The sequence below is a fragment of the Mesitornis unicolor genome, unplaced genomic scaffold (assembly GCF_000695765.1).
Source record: "Mesitornis unicolor isolate BGI_N332 unplaced genomic scaffold, ASM69576v1 scaffold6748, whole genome shotgun sequence".
Classification (NCBI taxonomy): Eukaryota; Metazoa; Chordata; class Aves; order Mesitornithiformes; family Mesitornithidae; genus Mesitornis; species Mesitornis unicolor.
Genome location: NW_010203754.1, coordinates 40,435 through 58,579, shown reverse-complemented (window position 1 = coordinate 58,579; position 18,145 = coordinate 40,435). Strand labels below are relative to the sequence as shown.

Sequence of the window (18,145 nt, the reverse complement as noted above, 5' to 3'; positions counted from 1 at the left end):
GGTGGGTTTCGCTGTGGCTCCTGGGCATCCCCACGGCCCTGTCCCTTGTGTGCTCCTCACCGTGGCTGCGTCCCCTTGGGTGTCACATCAGCCACGGCCCCTTGCCATGGTTGTCGAGCACCTCGCCATGACTTCGTCCCTGTGGGCATCACCGTGGCATATCCCTCTCATGCACCTTGCTGTGGCTGTGTCCCCACGGGCATTGCCATGGCCGTGTACCTCACGAGCACTTTGCCACGGCTGTGGTCCTCACACACCTCACCAGGGCCCTGCCCTTGTGAGCAGCGCCATGACCATGTCCCTCGCACGCACCTCACCGTGGCTGTGTTCCCGTGGGCCTTGCGCCAGCTGTGTCCCTCACACACATCTTACCAAGGCTGTGCCCCCGCAGCCATGTCCCTCGTGCAGTTCGCCATGGCTGTGTCCTCACAAGCTTCTTCGCAGCCCTGTCCTGATGAGCCTTGCTGCAGCCATGTCCCTCCTCACGCATCCCCACAACTGTCACCCCCTGTGCCTTGATGCAGCCATGTCCCTGTGATCCCCCTGTGAGCATGTCCTCATATGCCGCCGCCAGCTCCTCTGCACAATTCACCACAGTTGTGTCCTGCACACACACCCCTGTGGTGGTGTCCCTTCCTTGTGGGCGTCACCTCCATGCCTCAGCACAGCCACGTCCTGGCTTTGCTCCTGCAGAGCCTGCAGGCAGCTCAGCTTTGAGGCTGGAGAGACGTTTCTTGCGTCATGCAAGCCAGACAGGCTCTCCCAGGTCACCAAACCCTAGGGGGTCGCTGGTTCCTGGGGGGACTCAGAGGCTTGCATGCCCTCTGGAGCAGAGCAAGGGCCTGCTCCCTCCTCTCCTTGCTTGTCAAGGCAGGATGGCGATGCTGGAGATGTTGGAGGCTGCAGGACATTATTTGGCCATAATCCTTTTGAATTAAGAGCCAATCCAGCACTTAACTGGCGAGCCCCAGAGGGCAGGTGTGTACTAGAAAAGGCACATACCTTCCCAGCACATGGGTAGCTGCCTCCCCGAGTCAGCTCTTTTTCTCAGGGTTATGGATATTGCCTTGACACAAGAAACAAACTGCACTTTCACGCCGGTATGGCTGCACACGCACCAGGAGTTACGCCGGTGCGTGGAGCTCTCCCTTTTATCCTTACTCACACAAATGCGTTCTGATCCCTATTGCTGCACTTACAGAAGGGATTGTACAGATCCCATAAAGGCTAAGAGGAGCTTGGAGTGGGTTTGCTTACTGTCCCCTGTGCTTAGTTTCACTAGAAACACATCCCTGTGGGAGACTGAAAGGAGCAGAGTATTTATGCAACTTAACGATGTTTTCAGTCTTTCTGATGGGTCCCAAGGAACAGATGGGCCCTCTCGGGTTCCCAGCGGAGGCAGAAGAGTGGGTAATCCTGCTGCTTAGCGGGGTAAGATCCCAGCTACAAAGGAAAGAGATTCAAGGGAAAGCACTATTTAAAGTCAGGCTATTGCTCTGCTAAAACTTCCCATTTATTTATAGAAATACAGTGATAAATCTGAGCGAGGACAAAAGTTTGCATAGCCTGCTTCTTATCCTACAAACAGGCTTTCGTTAGCATTCGCAGCACCGCTCCTCTGAAACTTGGGAGGTCACGGCAGAGCAGCCTGCCTTGCACAGTTGTGCTGGGAACCCTGCCACCCGTGGGGAAGCTTATTTGTTCAACAGGGCAACATGTGTGTGTGGAACTCAGTGTGGGGAGAGTAGGAGGACCCATGCAATGGAAAATGGCTCGTAGGAAGGGGGTTCACACCAGCTTTCGGCTCTGGATCAGCTTTGTCTCAGCATGGGAACAGTTTAAAAGCCCAGTGTAAGCATCTCCTCAACTGAGCCTGATGGTTTATAAATATACCATTCAGCATCCTAGATAGTTCTTGCCCTAAGTTAATTAGGGAAACACTTAGCAGGCAGTGAGATTTTTCTATAGAAGGCTGTTGGCAGGGAGACACAGAGCCGAGGGTTGGCGAGCGTCCCGCATGAGGTCCTTCTGACAAACACGCTGCAGTGCGGGGTGTTCGGGAGCCGACGCCAAGAGCCGGTTTGGAAAGACGTCCCAACTCTGGAAAGCACTTGGGTCTGCCCTTAATTTTAAGCGACTTTGGTGAAAGTGAACTGCTGTGCTGTGTATAAGCATCTCGCTTTGCCTCCCCCAGCGCATTTATTACCTGTCCCTGGAGTTCTACATGGGCCGCACCCTGCAGAACACCATGGTGAACCTGGGCCTGCAGAACGCTTGCGACGAAGCCATTTACCAGGTGAAGCCTTGGGGTACCGGGGTCCCCCTGAGGAACTGGATGAACTTTTCCATGTGGAGGGCTGGGTATCTTTGTTTCTCAGGGCTTCCTCCTAAGGATGTGTTTTTCATCCCTTAGATAAGATCACGTGGGGACCTTCGTGTTCCTTGAGAGTTGGAGTATGGTTTCCCCAAACCAGTGTTTTCCTGCAGTGGCTGGGAGAATCTGGGAAAGTATCCAAAACACAACAGCCAGTATCCCAAAAAATTAAGGAGCCCCAGGCTGCAAGTAACTTCCCATTACCAGGAGAGATGGTGGCTCATCATGGGAGATGGAGTCTAGTGGGGGAGGCTGGGCCAGAAGAGGAAACAGGAGCACCAAAACACCAAATTACGGTTCATGCATGCAGGTACACAAGGCGTTACCAGCACTGCCAGGTAGAAGTGAATCACTGGGAAGGAAGAAAGGGGGGAAAGCGTTTGCTTGAATTAAAATATCATCGGATGAGTTCAAACTGGAAAAAACACAGCTGAGCATCACCAAGGCAGTCACAAATGAGAGTCTGTGGTTGCTTGCAGCCACCTCTGCCGCAGGATGGTGACCTTTTAGACAGAGTATGAGTTTTGGGGCTTTCTCACCCAAAAGCTTTATTTCCCCTCTCCTCTTCCTGCCTGCCTCATCAGATTGATCCACATTACACTTCCTAGCAGAAGTTGGGCCCTGTCACTGTCGTTCAAAATGAGGTGCTGTGATTGCTGGCCAGGACTTTCGCTACCAAGAGATGGGAAGGGATTTCCAGAGAGGGACCTGACGTGTTTCCTCTCTGATGTATTGTGCCTTGGAGAGCAGGCTGGGTTTTTTTGAGGGAGGATCCTCAAGTCCCTTTGCAAGGCATTTTCCGTGTGCTAATTTGGCCTCACGTGCGAGCAGAGGCTTCCCGCGCTGTAGTCTCCGACATGTGGCTAGTGGCCACCTCGGGTGGGAGGTCTCGCATTCAGAGAGCAGTTCGGGGAGCAGCCATGGTGTCAGCCTGACTCCTGGAGAGTCCTTGCAGCCAGCAGGCTTAGCCTTCATCTGACAGCAGCCCCCAGGCCAGAGAACAAATGGCCTGAGAGATGCAGCGGAGGAGAAAACCACTTCCAGACATGGACTCCAGCCAAGGCGTTCGGCAGCAGGCTGGGCAGATGCGGGAAGGCACAGGGCGTAATGGGGAACGCTGAAGTAACCAGCTGCCAGCGTGGTCATGCCCTTCCTTGGGGAGCGGGTGGGTGTGAGCGGAGGGGCGATGCGGGTACCCAGGCAGGATTCGGTGGTCCCTCGTACACTGAATTGGCCATTGGCCATCCTGTCCACAACGGCAAGTTCGGTGGAAGGGCCTCCCGGCATGAGAGACTGCCAGGAGACAAGTGTTTTGTTTGAGGTCTCTAAGGAAACCTAGTTCATGGGAAAGTGGCGTTTGATGATGGGCTAAGTTGTTTTCCAATTAATTGAGACCAGAGGATGGCAAGATGCTTTGTGGGGAGAGGAGGGTGAGGGGACGCAGAGACCCCCACGGGCTTAATTTCACATGGTGCGGGTTGTTTTGGGATCTGTGTTTGCCCTCCTTGGAAAGCAGCCCCAGGGCATGGGCTTTAAGTGCTGACATGTTCTGCCGTGGCTCTTTCCCCAGCTGGGTTTGGACTTGGAGGAGCTGGAAGAAATTGAAGAAGATGCTGGGCTGGGAAACGGAGGTCTGGGCCGCCTGGCAGGTAATACAGGGACAGAGGAGCCCCATCCGCTTGGAGAGCACACAGGGACCGAGGGTGGCCTGGCTGAAGGGTGTCAGGCCCTCGCCGCCAGCACCACAGCAGGACAGTGTGCAGACCTCAGGCCGTTTCCACCCCACAGCCCCTCAGCAGCGTAGTGCCCTCCTGCCTGCTCCTGGCTGGCCAGGAACGAGCACTCTCCCCAGCAAGAGCACCCAGGAGATGGAGTGGTGTAGCCTGCAGTGCAGCAGGCAGGGCCACGGCTGGAAGAGGCTGTCTGGAGCCTTTCTCCTCACCTCCCAGTGAAATCTCTCACTTTTTGGAGGCACCCAAGCAGCTCTCACGTAGGCAGATTGTTGGCTGCTATTTTAGTCTGCCTGTCCCACAGGACTGCTGGAGATGAGAATTTCCCAGTGCAGAGGAAATGCCAAGGCTGATCTTTACCAGAGCTGCCCTGGACTGGGGGCTGGAGGCGTTTGCTCTGAAGGCGATAATAGTGAAGTAGCTGATGGGGCAGCAAGTCGGGGTCAGAAGCCCTGCTTTACCAGGCAGGCGTACAGCCAGGCATGGGCATCTTGGGCAAGTTTAGATCTCTCTGTGACAAGGCTGGTTTGGGATTTTTTGGTGACCAGCAACTTTGGGGTGTTCGTGGTGGCTCAGCAGGATGTGCATGGGGTCCTGCTGCAGGCTGTCCCCATCTGCACGTGGATTTCCTCCCAGTACTAAGTGTTCGCAGCAGCACTGCTCGTGCTGTGCCCAGCGTGCCATAGCGGGTGCAGCGAGCGAGGGGTGAGGTTCCCTGCAGCCTGACCATGTTCTGCTCTTCCAGCTTGCTTCCTGGACTCCATGGCCACGCTGGGGCTGGCAGCCTATGGTTACGGCATCCGCTACGAGTTTGGTATCTTCAATCAGAAGATTGTCGATGGCTGGCAGGTACGGCGGCAAACTCAAGTCACCCTTTTTCCTTCTGTTTCATGCTGCAGTGGCCGCCTCTGCCTGTGGACCAGGCCGCGCCGCACAAACAGCACTGTGGCACTGTAGGCTGTTCGTAACTTGGGCATTTGAGCCCATCACCAGCTGCCAAATGGGATGTCACGGTGGGTCAGGAGTCAGGCTGAGGATGGAGATGTGGCAGCGCACCTAAGGAATGTGTCTGGTGGAGGGTGAATTTGAACATGGTGGGACACATGCGAGTGCCTGGGGTGCGGCTACTCATGTGGCCTCCCTGGGAGCCTGGTAGCAGGGGCTTAAATAGGGGCTCAAGTAGGGGCTCTCCTTTAGCATTAATATTTTCTTCAAGTGAAAATAGGCTAAAAAACTGCCCTAGCTGGCAGCTGTCCCCAGTGTACGTCTGGAAATGGTTTCCATTAGGAGACTCACTTTGCTTCTGAACATAATGGACCTTTTTTATCCCTTGAAATAGTTCTCCATAAGCCAGGGAGGGCGAGAGGTTTGAGGGCTGTTTTTTCCTCCTTCTCCACAAAGAAGCTGCAGTGCTAGGCCCTATAAATGGTGAAAAACAGGGAAAAGCAGCACCCACTGTAATTGACTAAATGTTACTTAAAAAAGAACGGATGGTGGCAATGCTGGGTTGTGGCACAGACCTGTTCCCTCCTCCCGTCCCCCCCATCCTGGTAGAGAAATGCCTGCAGTCCCAGAGCATCTCTCCAAGTGCCTCAGCCCCTCTGGTTTCTGGTGCACCTCAGCCTTGCTTGCTCTGCTGAATTCGCTCCCGTGGGTGCTGGAGAAGCACACCCCACATATCCCACTGTCACAGTCAAACTGGGAGCCAAGGCCTTGAGACAGATCGAGCGCAGGAATCTGTGCAGTTTGGATGGTTTAAACCTGTCCAGCTCTGCAAAGCCCGTAGAGGCTGATGTATTTATTTCTACCAGCTTGGATGCAGTCATCCATGTTTTGAAAAACCCTGCTGTCCTCTAGAGGCCTCTGCATATCCATTTTTAAAGCCAGCCGGCTTTTAAACTGGCCTCCCTTCAGAGAGCCTAGTTTGGCCTTCACTTGGAGACACAAGTCCTCACTTGAACCCTGTTTGCCTCTTGCAGGTGGAGGAGGCCGATGACTGGCTACGCTATGGCAATCCCTGGGAGAAAGCTCGCCCGGAGTACATGCTCCCCGTGCACTTCTACGGGCGCGTGGAGCACACCCCTGAGGGTGTGAAGTGGATTGACACCCAGGTACCGGCATCACCCTCAGCGGCAACGCTCTGCTACCCTTGCAATTACTTGCAATGACTTTGTTGGCTACAGCTGCAGCAGGATTTGAGAAAAAGGAGGGATGGTACTCAGTCACAGCTGTAACTTCCAATCAGCTGGGGTCTCCATCCCTGCTGATCTCCAGGGTGAAGCCCCACAGTCTTGTAAGGATTCATGCTGGAGGAGGACTATATCCCTGACAGCTGTGCTGGGCTCCTTCCGCACTGCTGCTGGCTACTGCTCACTCAAACCCAGTGGTTTTGAGATGGTTCTGGTGCTGCTGCTGTGGTTGGAGATTCATCTCATGGGGTGGCCATGGAGCAATGCTGTGGGTGTTTAACTCCTGCGATCAGAGCAAGTTCCTCTTTCCCAGACCAGCCTGATGGGTAGAGTGCTGTCAGAGGAGTCTGGAGGCATGGTTTCAAGTCTCCAGTCTGCCTGGAGGCCTTGTTTGTGGCATCGGGGGGAGTAAGTGCTTCTTCAGCCCCCCACAGCTGGGGAGGTAATGCAGTGCTTCAGGGGCACAGGCTGCCACGTGGTAAATGCATTTCAGTCTTACAGCTGAGGAAGGCAAGCTTTAAAGAGGCACAGATTTATTAAGAGGTTTGAAGGTGTTTCAGTCTCCCCTGCCTAAGCACTGCCCAGGGTACAGGAAGGAAGGACTATGAATTTCTTTGGGGTTCAGGGACGTGACCTGGCCTTGTTCCCATGATGTTCAAGGGTCTCTCAGCCTGATGAGCCAGCTCTGTCCATCCAAGGAGTGCACAGTCCTAAAGCCAGGCCATTCTCTTCAGCACCAAGAGCTGAAACTCAGTTACAGAGTCACCTGGGCCTGCTCAGAGGAGAAATAAATGAGGTCCTTTTCCAGGGACCCTGGTTCTCAAAGGCCATTCACAGAACACACGCAGTGTGGGGGTTCAACACCACAGCCCTGTGAACAGCAGAGAGGCACCGTGCCAGAGCCCTCTGGGGAAGCAGACATCCACTTGGGGACTGAGGGGCATTGCCTTTCTGTTTGCTCCTCTTCTGACCCCAGTGGCAGTCCTGGGTTTCGGGGATCCCAAGCAGAAACACTGCTTTCCAGCAGGAGGCGAATTTCCAGATAGTGCCGTTGAGGGAACAAGTTGAAAAGGCTCAAAACAAGCCAAAGATGCGGTTTCCAAATATAGCATCGCTCAGTTCATGTGATGTGTGCCCCAGTCCCGTGGCTCGGGCAGGGCAGGCTCTCTGCCTGCTTCCATGTTCGGAGCTGGTACGAGCAGCTCTGAGAGCCTGAGCTGTTGCTGACTCTTCCCAGCGGGGAGCTGTTGCTGACGCCAGCGTGAAGAGGCTGTTAAGGGCCACCGTGCTGATCTGCCTGGGTTTTCCTGGCCCAGTGAGCACAGCTCCTTCAGTTCTCTGCTGCATCTCGCATCTTTGCTTGGGGACAGCCTCTGGCTGCCGTGCCAGTACACACTGACTCGTTCAGGAGGATGCTGGCTCCTTCTGACAGTGTCAGCGAGGCAGCCCAGGCTCTGTGCTGCAGGAGCAGGGGCTTGCTTTGCAGGCACCGTTCAGCTCTGCTGGCATGAGCCCTTGGCCTCTTTGTTCCAGACTGAGGTTGGGGTGCCTTGCCCTGCTGCTTGGCAGGTCTGGAGGCTTGCAGATGTTGGCACAGCAGTGAGCTGCAGCACACAAGCTTGGAAGCACACCCATGCTGTGGCTAGGGTAATCTGAGCTGGGAGCCCCACGATTGCTCCCTGTAGCCATGTGTGCAGCATCCTGATGCTTAAGTTTCTTCCATAGACTGCACTCATAGTTTTGCACTCATGTTCAGGTGCTGGACATCTCAGTGGATTTAGCTGGGTAGGTTTACCAACATTGGGTGACTTGCTCTGGGAATGGTGCTGGGGCAGTAGAGTTTGGTCTTGGTAGGATCCTTACCACAGCCAGGAGTTGTCCTCTGGATACTTCCTTGCGGAGGTTTCGGCTGATTCCTTACCTTCTCTGAGGCCACTGTGCTGCTAACCAGAGGGGAATCTTGTCCTTTTGCAGGTTGTCCTTGCGATGCCTTACGACACGCCAGTGCCAGGATACAAGAACAACACCGTGAACACCATGAGGCTATGGTCTGCAAAAGCACCCAATGACTTCAACCTCCAAGAGTGTAAGTGCTGTCCCTTCACGGCCTCCCTTCTGTCCAGGCTGGGACGTAGTTGTTCCTGTGTGCACAGTGCCTGGCACAGCACTCCCGTTCTGGCCCGCTTTATCCATACCTCCTGGCTGCCTCCAAAACACCGTGCTTTGTGTGCATCCATGCATCGCACTACCTCTAACCACTTCCAGAGCCCTCATGCACCAGGATGCCCATCCGTCCTTCCATCCCAATCAGGTTTAGCACGCTCTCAAAACCTGCCCTGTGCCTTCCCACCATGACAGACCACCTGTAACTGTGTTACCCACATCACCAGAGGAGCTGCAAACCCACACTTGCCATGGAGGGTCCTTTCTGTGCAGCATCATCCCTTCATGCTGCAGGAAAAGAGCAGCACAGCCACCTTACTCTTGGTTTCCTTTGGATCTACATGTGACATTTCACAGGCTCTAATTGTAGTGCTGAAAAGCAGATACAGAGTGATGAACACAGCGAATGTCAGCACTAGGCTGTTACAGAAGGGGAAGGTTTTAGATCAGAGTGATTTGATTTATTCTTCCTTACTGGCACGCGCAGAGATGTGTGTGTTCAAGCAGCCCCGCCAGGAGAACTTGTATGGGACAAGGGGTGATGGCTCTTGAGTCCTCATATTGTCTCCTCAATTCTCCATTGGCAGCTGCAAGCTGGGTTTCAGATGAGCCTTTTGTACGCTTTAGGAGTTGAGTGTGATTGCGGTTTTTGTGCTTCTTTGCCCTGCCCCGTTTCTCCTTAGTCCTTAAGCAGGATGGCTGATCACTCCCTTCCTTTTTTTGCCTTCTCTGGCCACTGTCTCCAGTTCCTGTCTGTCCTTCCTGATATGCATCTTGAGAAGCTGCATGGAGATGTGCCTTTCTCTTACCCCATCTCCTCCTGTCTCCCTGGTGCCTTTCCCACGTGGATATTCCCATTAATATTTCATTAATACCAGCCTGAATGTTCCTGGTACAAATCTCTCTATGAGAGAAGAGGAAAAGGTGGGGTGTCAGGGACCTGCCTGACTCTCTGCAGCTGCTGCAGTGCCAGAGTGTGTATTTCTCTCTCGCTGCAGTCAACGTGGGTGACTACATCGAGGCAGTGTTGGACAGAAACCTGGCAGAAAACATCTCCAGAGTCCTGTACCCAAATGACAATGTGAGTCACTCTCTTGCCTCTCTTTCCTGCTGCTTGGGATCATCTTTCCTGTAGTTGTATCACCTTGGTTGCAAGCACTGGAAGGTCACGGCCACCTGATGTTTATTGCTCTGGTTTGAGGATTTTTAATGCAATTGGTTTGCCCTGTAATTCTCAGTGAACTGACACAGCTCTGCTGGCTCTAGAGGGTCTCTGCTGACTGATGGCAGAGTTGAGACTCTAGCCCTTGCTGTATAGCTGCTGTGGTCCCTGCTGCAGAGAGGGGAAGACATTTCTCCTGCAAATTCAAGGCAGCTGACAATTTACATGGCTTACCCTTTGCAAAAGTAAGTTGTCATTTCAGAGGTGGCCATGCGGGGGGGACTCGTTTCCAGCCCCAGTTCAAGAGATTTCTCACTGCAGGAACTGTCCCAGGCACCACTGTGCACAGTGTGTGTGCAGGTTCTGTGCACTCTGGAGGCAGTGATTTGGGATGCTGAGCCCCTTGTCAGTCCCTGCAGCTGTTGCCCCATCAGAGGCAGGATGAGAAACATCCAGATTTGCCCTGATGAGATGCTGAACCCGTGTTAGGAAGCACATCAGTGTGGACAGGAGCATCTCCAGGGAATGACTGGCTGCCAACTGGGGATGGCAGCTGCAGCACTGATGGCTGTGGTCCCCCCACTTGCAGTTCTTTGAAGGCAAGGAGCTGCGGCTGAAACAGGAGTACTTTGTGGTGGCTGCTACCCTCCAAGACATCATCCGACGCTTTAAGTCCTCCAAATTTGGCTGTCGAGACCCTGTGAGAACATGCTTTGAAACCTTCCCAGACAAGGTGAGTTTGTGGGCAGAGATGGTCTGGGGGCATTTCAGCCAGACCTGCCTACCATGAGGGTGAGCAGGATGCTCAGGACCAGGTGGGAACATGTAGGAAGGACCCTGGCAATTCGGGTTGGAAAACAGGTGATCTCCAGGCCTATTTTCCCAGGGGAAAAAAATTGCAATTTGGAGCAAAACTTGCAAAGGTTGAAGAGCTCCATTCCTGGGAGCTCTGTTTCTGGGATGTGTACCATGAGAAGGGGCTCGGGGCTGATCCTCACCCCAGTCCGATGCATGCAGGACGCTGTCCCAGTCCTGTCACTGCCAGCTCTGAGCCCAGCAAGTCTGTGTTGCAGGTGGCTATTCAGCTAAATGACACCCACCCTGCCCTGTCCATCCCAGAGCTCATGCGGATCCTGGTGGATGTGGAGAAAGTGGACTGGGACAAGGTAAGCAGAGCTGGGAGGGCTATGCCAAACCTTGCAGGGGAAGGAGCTGCTGTCCTGTCCTCAGATGGGGCTTCCTTTCCCCTCCTGGCTTGGGTTAACCTGCTGTCTGCACCGCAGGCCTGGGAGATCACCAAATGGACCTGCGCCTACACCAACCACACTGTGCTACCTGAGGCCCTGGAGCGCTGGCCAGTCTCTATGTTTGAAAAGCTGCTGCCACGTCACCTAGAGATCATTTATGCTCTCAACCAAATGCATCTGGACGTAAGGGATGGGGCTGTGGGAACTCAGGGTCTTGATCTGGCTGCCTTTAGGAGGTGGATGTTCCTAGGCCCTGTGGCTGGGTTGCTAATGTCCCTCTTTCTGCCTACCTGCAGCGGGTGGCAGCGCTCTACCCAGGGGACATTGACCGTCTCCGGAGGATGTCAGTGATCGAGGAGGGAGACTGCAAACGCATTAACATGGCGCACCTCTGCGTGATTGGCTCTCATGCGGTCAACGGCGTGGCCCGCATCCACTCTGACATCGTGAAGAACTCAGTGTGAGTTGGGGGGACACCCAAGGCACACACCCCCTCTGCTCGCCGGGCCTTGCCTGCACACCTAGGGGGCTAGCTGGGGCAATCAAGGGTCAAGGTCTGCTTTGGTTGCCCTGCTGGGCATGGCAGAATGGGGTCACTGTCTCATTGGCTTGCATGCAAGGTGTACTCTTCTCCCTTTGGAGCTGGTGAAACCCTCGGGTTATGGCTGAGGAAAGGGGTGAGTAGCAGCATAGAGAGTTCATACCGGGAGCTCCACAAAGGCTGCCCTGAGCCAGGAGCACACGCAGTGGGGGCTCAGCTGAAGCTCTGGGTGGTGGTGAGTGGTTCAGAGCTCCCTGGTGTTCCAGGTTCAAGGATTTCTATGAGCTGGAGCCAGAGAAGTTTCAGAACAAGACAAACGGGATCACGCCAAGGCGCTGGCTCCTGCTGTGCAACCCGGGGCTGGCTGACGTTATTGCTGAGGTGAGTCATGAGTGTCTGGAGTGAGGGGCTGAGCGTGACCCAACCGCTTCTGATCAGACCTGAGGCTAACACCTGACAGGTGTGAGTGAGGAGCACATCTGTTGCATGTGTAGGTGTGAGATTGACCTTTAAAGTCGGTGATGAAGAGTTGGCCAAAACTTCTTGTTTGGACAAGTTAACCATGAGCCAGCAATGTGCCCTTGTGGCCAAGAAGGCCAATGACATCCTGGGGTGCATTAAGAAGAGTGTGGTCAGCAGGTCAAGGGAGGTTCTCCTTCTCCTCCTCCTCCACTCTGCCCTGGTGAGGCCACATTCAGAGTACTGTGTCCAGTTCTGGGCTCCCTGGTTCAGGAAAGATATGGACCTACTGGAGAGAGTCCAGCAGAGGGCTACAAAGATGCCATAGCTGAATAACATCCTGCAATTAAATCATATCTTTATGAGCTGCCCATCCCTTTCTCCAGCTGCCACAGGGCCCTGGTACATGTGCACACACTGTCCCTCTAAGGGTCCTAAGAAGAGGGGGGACTTGTTCAGGTGTCTGCAAGTGCCCTGTTTCCCTTGTGCCTTTGAACACAGAGAATTAACCTCCCCATAAGAAACTCTGCCTGTTTTCCTGGCCAGAGTGCCTCTTCCAGTTCCCAATGGGACTGGCATCTCTGTTGGGGAAGCGCAGTTGTGGACTGGGTGAGGTGTCAGATGGGTGGGACATCCCTCCTTTGGTTTGTTCTTTTAGAAAATCGGGGAAGACTTCATCACAGATCTGAGCCAGCTGAAGAAACTACTGGATTTCATCAATAATGAGACTTTTATCAGAGATGTGGCAAAAGTCAAGCAGGTAATGTGCACTGAAGGTGGGGCAAGGGGAAGAAGGCTAAAGGCACCATGCTCCCAGGAAAATCCCAGCAGCGAACGCTCACTTCTGATGCAAGGCCTGGGAAGCCATGCATGTTCCTCATCAGATTTTCTCGCCAGGAGAACAAGCTGAAGTTTGCAGCCTACTTGGAGGAGCAGTACAAGGTCAAGATCAACCCTTCGTCCATGTTCGATGTTCAGGTCAAGCGAATCCATGAGTACAAGCGGCAACTGCTGAACTGCCTGCATGCTATCACCCTCTACAACCGTAAGTTCTGCCTGGGTAGGCAAGGGGTGCCCCCCCAGCCTCTCACTGCCAGGGTCCCCATGTAAAAGTATGCCAGCTGGTGGCCAAGGACCCCTGAGCCTACCTCTGCCCTCCTGTCACAAGGGGCTTCTCTCAAGGAGGGAAGACAGAAGTTGTAGGGGAAGACAGAGTCGTACAGAGCTCTGAGAAAAAGCTTGCAGTCCACGTCTCCAGCCCAGCTGGGTCCCAGGTAGCCCCCACACCTGTACTGCAGGTGTTAGGACTGAGCTGGTGCCAGTTAAAACCCCATTCCCCAGCGCATGCTTTGGGCCTCTGCCCATTCTTGAAGGGAGGCAAGTCACTGAAGCTCTGCATTGTGCAGACATCTGGTTGGGCTTCGGGGTCCTGCAAGTTTCCTGGGTCTACATGGCATAGGCTGGGATCCTAGCCCACCTCTGGTGCATGCAATAAATCCTGTCGAGTTTATCTTCACTTGGTTGTGTTATACCCTTCTCTTTCAGGCATCAGAAGTGATCCATCCAAATCCTTCGTGCCCAGGACTATTATGATTGGCGGAAAGGTAACATGTTCCAGGCTCAGCTCATGCATGGCTCAGTGGGGATGTGGGGAAGGGACTGTCCCTTTTCTGTGGCTTTGCCAGGCCCACTGTAGATTAGCCAGCATGTATCTGCTGGTGGGTTCTTCAGGAAGCACCTTCATGAACTAATCAGACTGAGCAAGGTCCCATCACCCTTTCCTTGTGGCTCAGGACTCCCATTAGGGTGTTTTTGTTGATCCATGTGATCAGCAGAGGTGAGGCCCAGATTCTCCCCGGGGTGAGGACCCACACTGGCACCTCTCGTGCTCTCCCTTCCTTAAAAACCTTCACCATTTCTGGGCTGCTCTTCTTCAGGCGGCCCCTGGCTACCACATGGCCAAGATGATCATCAAACTCATCACGTCCATCGGTGAGATCATCAACAATGATCCCTATGTGGGCGACAGGCTCAAGGTCATCTTCCTGGAGAACTACCGTGTGTCCTTGGCAGAAAAGGGTATGTCTGGTCTTGTGGAAGCACACATCAGGAGCTGGGCATGTCCCAGCTGAGCCCAAAAGCTGGCCTGAGAGACTGTCATAGCAGGCTACCTGACTTCCCCTTAGGAAGGAGCTGAGGGCTCCACACAGTGCAGGAAGTGACAGCACCTGCATGGGGTCATGGCAGGTCTGAGCCTGGCTCTGGCCCTAGAGCTGCAGTTTGGGCTGAGGTCGAGGTCAGCAGGGCCACTTGCAGATGCCCAGGGTTGTTTTGCTGTCCTGGGCCCAGGTTGTGGGGAGTTGCAGTGTGCCAAGGATTAACTTCTACCTCTCTTGCATGGCAGTGATCCCAGCAGCAGATCTCTCCCAGCAGATCTCCACAGCTGGCACAGAGGCCTCAGGTACCGGCAACATGAAGTTCATGGTGAACGGGGCCCTCACCATTGGTACCATGGATGGGGCCAACGTGGAGATGGCTGAAGAGGCAGGCGAAGAAAACCTCTTCATCTTTGGCATGCGGGTGGAGGACGTGGAGGCCCTGGATCGCCAAGGGTTGGTGCTGTGGAGAGCCCAATTGGGTGCCAAGACTTGTCAGATGGGGATAGAGGTCCCAGCTCTGGCAGGGAAAGCCGTGTTCTCTGGGAGGGAGACCCTGCTCCCTGGGCAGCTCTGGAGCACAAAAAAGCAGGGGACTGGAGACAGCCTCCACCCTGGGCTGGTCAGTGGATGATGGTCCATCAAGGATGCAGCCCAGGCAGCTTGCCCAGAGCACAGTGGCTGTGAGCAGAACATGAGCCTGGTCTTGGAGCCACTAGCAAAGTGCTCTGATAGACACAGCCCCAGGAACAAGGCCCCTTGCTCAGGAGCCATACGCCACCCTTGCCCGCCCTCCGTGCCCCATGCGCATCAGGGTCCTGCTCCCTGAGTGCTGGGCCCCAGGGCAGAGCATCAGTCCCTACAGCCTGTCTCTGCTGTGCACAGGTACAACGCACAGGAGTACTATGAGCGCCTGCCAGAGCTGCGACAGGCCATTGACCAGATCAGCAGTGGTTTCTTCTCCCCTCGAGACCCCGGTTGCTTCAGGGATGTTGTGAACATGCTCATGTACCACGACAGGTGAGTCCTGGCAAGCATCCCCTGTGGTGAGCTGCTCCCAGCCCCCCTGCCTAGCGGCTAAGCCCTGTCTGCCCGCAGGAAGATGTCTCTGCTGCCCTGTCCTGCCAGGATGGGATCCTACAGCAGGCAGACCCCAGCCTTAATCTGCTTTGGCTTTTAGGTTTAAGGTGTTTGCCGACTATGAGGCCTACATTAAATGCCAAGGCCAAGTGGACCAGCTATTCAGGGTAAGAGCTGCCCACGACCAAGGTGGGAGGGGGGTCCTTGGCCATGGCTGTGCAGTAGTGAGGTCTGGGGGAGCTGGGGTGAGCATGCTCCTGTGGAGCCCTTACAGACACCACATGGTGTGGGCACAAGGCAGCCCCGCAGCGCGGTGTTGAGACCAGCCAGGTGAGAATCTGACTGCTGACATTGCCTCTCCTCTTCCCAGGACCCCCGAGAGTGGACTAGGAAAGTCATCAGGAACATTGCTTGCTCGGGCAAGTTCTCCAGTGACAGGACCATCACAGAGTATGCCCAGGAGATCTGGGGGGTGGAGCCATCTGCCACAAAAATCCCCCCGCCCAACCTCCCCCGGGATTGATGCAAGCACAGAGGGAAGGAAGGAGAGATGGGTTCCCAGCCCAGGTGGCCTCACCTGCATTTCACCACCAGTTGGATGGGCTCAGCTCTGCAGAAACAACATCTTTCCCTCAGGGGGGTAGAAGGATGATCTGAGGAGGAACAGCCCTGACTGAGGATCGGGAGCTGGGGGAGAGGAGAAAGGACCCTGTGTTTGTACCCACATATCCAGCCTGCATGTGCTGCATAGTGCTTTTAGTGAGATGACCATGGATTAAGTCCTCCTCAGCTGTGCTCCATGCTTAACAAGGGCTTTCCAGCTAAATCCTTACCTCTCCCCATGCACACAGCCTGGCCTGGTTTCCTTGACCCTACCACAGGAGCAGGTTTAGCCAACACAGAATGTCTGTTGCATCCTCCTCTAATGGGTCTGCCAGCCCCGAAGCTACAGGAGGGAGAGGCTACTGTCTGCCCCTCCAGTCACCCCCTTTCCCCAGTGACACCCAGAGAAGGTGGGGCTGGCTGTTAAAGCAGCTGGCCCCAGTGCAGGCACCAATGTCAAATGCTGTGTGCGACAGCGAGAGGGAGAGAAGGCCTGCGATCAGCAACTTCCTTGCCACAGAGCTTGTAGCCTCCTCCCATGCCTCTTTCTTAACTAAAAGCCCAGTAACCAAGCCACTCCAGGGATTTTTAGCCTTTATGTCTGCATAGAGAGGGGTGTACCTGCCTCTGCCAGCTGCACAGCTGACCCTGCTGGGCCCCTAGGCCCTGAGCAGGCTCTTGGTTCTGCAGGCACAGCGGTATGCTGGGTGCTACCCAGGGGTGACCCCTTATCACATCTCTTGCATCCCTCCACAGCTGGGTCATACTGCTTCGTGTATCCCTCCCGGTGCTGGGGTCAGAGTTTAACACCTGTAGTGCTGTGTAGTGCACTAGTACTCCTCTGTGTGACACCAACTCATTAAAACAACCAGAATATCTGCTAGTTTGGCTTCAGGTTGACTTGCGACTGCTCCATGTCTGCGGCTTCAGGTTGCAACAACACCTGAAGCCATGCTGAAGCCACCTGTGGCTTCATGGGATGTGGTCCCCTGCAGCTGGCATGGTGCTGAGGTGATGGCACCATCATGGGGGCAGCATGCCCGTGGCAGAAAGGTCAGTCTTACCAGTACATGGGGTATACAGGAGGGAGATGGTACCAGAGGCTGTACTGGGCTAGCTGGGGCCAAAGCCATTTACCTGCACCCCTAGGGTGAAGGTTACAGTGTTGGGTTTGCCCTGCAGATGGCACACGGGGCTCCTGTGCTAGAAAGTCCATGGGCTGTTCCCATTTCCCCCATCCTGAGAGCTGTGGCTGCTGCCAGACTACAGGCACAGACCCACTGGGCTCCAGGAGAGGTGCTCACCCAGAGGTGGCAGCAGCCACCACGGCTTGCCCAGGTCCAGCTGTGAGCTCCTCACCTGCCCTGCACAACCCTACTGCAGCCCTGCCACACACCTACCTGACCTGCCCAAGTGGGGAAAAGGTCCCAAAAACTGCCAGGTAAAACAGGTGAAGCTGAAGTGATCAGCAGTCAATGCCTTTATTAAAACTACACCACTTTTTGGATAAACATTTCGGTTTAAACTTCCAAGCGTATCACTGGCCTACTAATGGAAACGGCAGTGCTGGGATCAGCAGCACCAGCAGTTCACGTGCTGGCCCCTCAGCTCTGCCCCAGGGGAGGAACGCAGCCAAGCCAAGCTCTAGCTCAGGCTGCGCTTTGCCCCAGGCCTGCTGCCAGCAGCAGCATTAGCTGGACTGTGCACATCACTCTCCAGAGCCAAGTAAGTGTTTCTCTTCTGTCAGTGCAATAAATACAAGTGCGTCAAACATAATTTAAGTGGCACAGTTAGCTTATGAGTACCATGGGTCAGAAACCTCAGGGACAACTGCGCTACGGCAGAAGAATCTCAGTACAAAAACAAGCTACTGTCTGCTTTGCAACTAGTATGAGCCTGCAGATATAACTTGGATACATGCTGAGCAGTTTATACTATGCTGTACGTCCTTGAACAGACCCTTCGGGCAGCACAACTCATTCTGAGCGCTACTTACTAAACCTACAGCACCTGGTATTGTCTCTATAGACTGACAGGGGCAGGGCCAGGTCCCCAGCCAGGCACCGCAGGGTCGGCAAATGACCCTCTCCCATCTCAGTGCAGACCCTGTCAGTGGGATAAAGCAGCAGCCCCTGTTCTAGCCCCAGGCAAGGCAAGGGCATCCCCAGAACCTCTCCCTGTGGGAAAGGCTCATTTCCACTTCTGCCTCCTGTCTGTGAGATGGGCTGAGAAGTGCTACTGGAAGTGTCTGGGATGCCCAAAACACAGAAGGGAGGTGGAGGAAGGGCAGATACAGCACACCCCAGATTTATTTTTGCATCAAGAACTGCATACCACTGCCTGCTTTCAGCTACAGAGGAACAGTGTAGCCACCAGGAACAGGAAAACCTGACCTAAGGAATTAAAAGGCAGATGAGGAAAAAACCTGCCCTTCCCACCCA

At 54.5% G+C, this 18,145-nt stretch overlaps 1 protein-coding gene across 1 annotated transcript; it reads left to right on the top strand.

Moving 5' to 3' along the window:
• The first annotated feature begins 2,193 nt into the window (after positions 1–2,193).
• On the top strand, positions 2,194–15,968 carry PYGB (phosphorylase, glycogen; brain). Its single transcript, XM_010190824.1, has 19 exons — positions 2,194–2,296; positions 3,945–4,023; positions 4,850–4,953; positions 6,084–6,215; positions 8,268–8,379; positions 9,455–9,537; positions 10,208–10,351; positions 10,692–10,784; positions 10,902–11,048; positions 11,162–11,325; positions 11,673–11,787; positions 12,524–12,625; positions 12,763–12,910; positions 13,411–13,469; positions 13,803–13,944; positions 14,270–14,477; positions 14,907–15,041; positions 15,202–15,268; positions 15,472–15,968. The coding sequence occupies exons 1-19, from the start codon at positions 2,225–2,227 to the stop codon at positions 15,622–15,624; spliced, it is 2,259 nt and encodes a 752-aa protein (XP_010189126.1). The 5' UTR covers positions 2,194–2,224; the 3' UTR covers positions 15,625–15,968.
• The last annotated feature ends 2,177 nt before the right edge of the window (positions 15,969–18,145 follow it).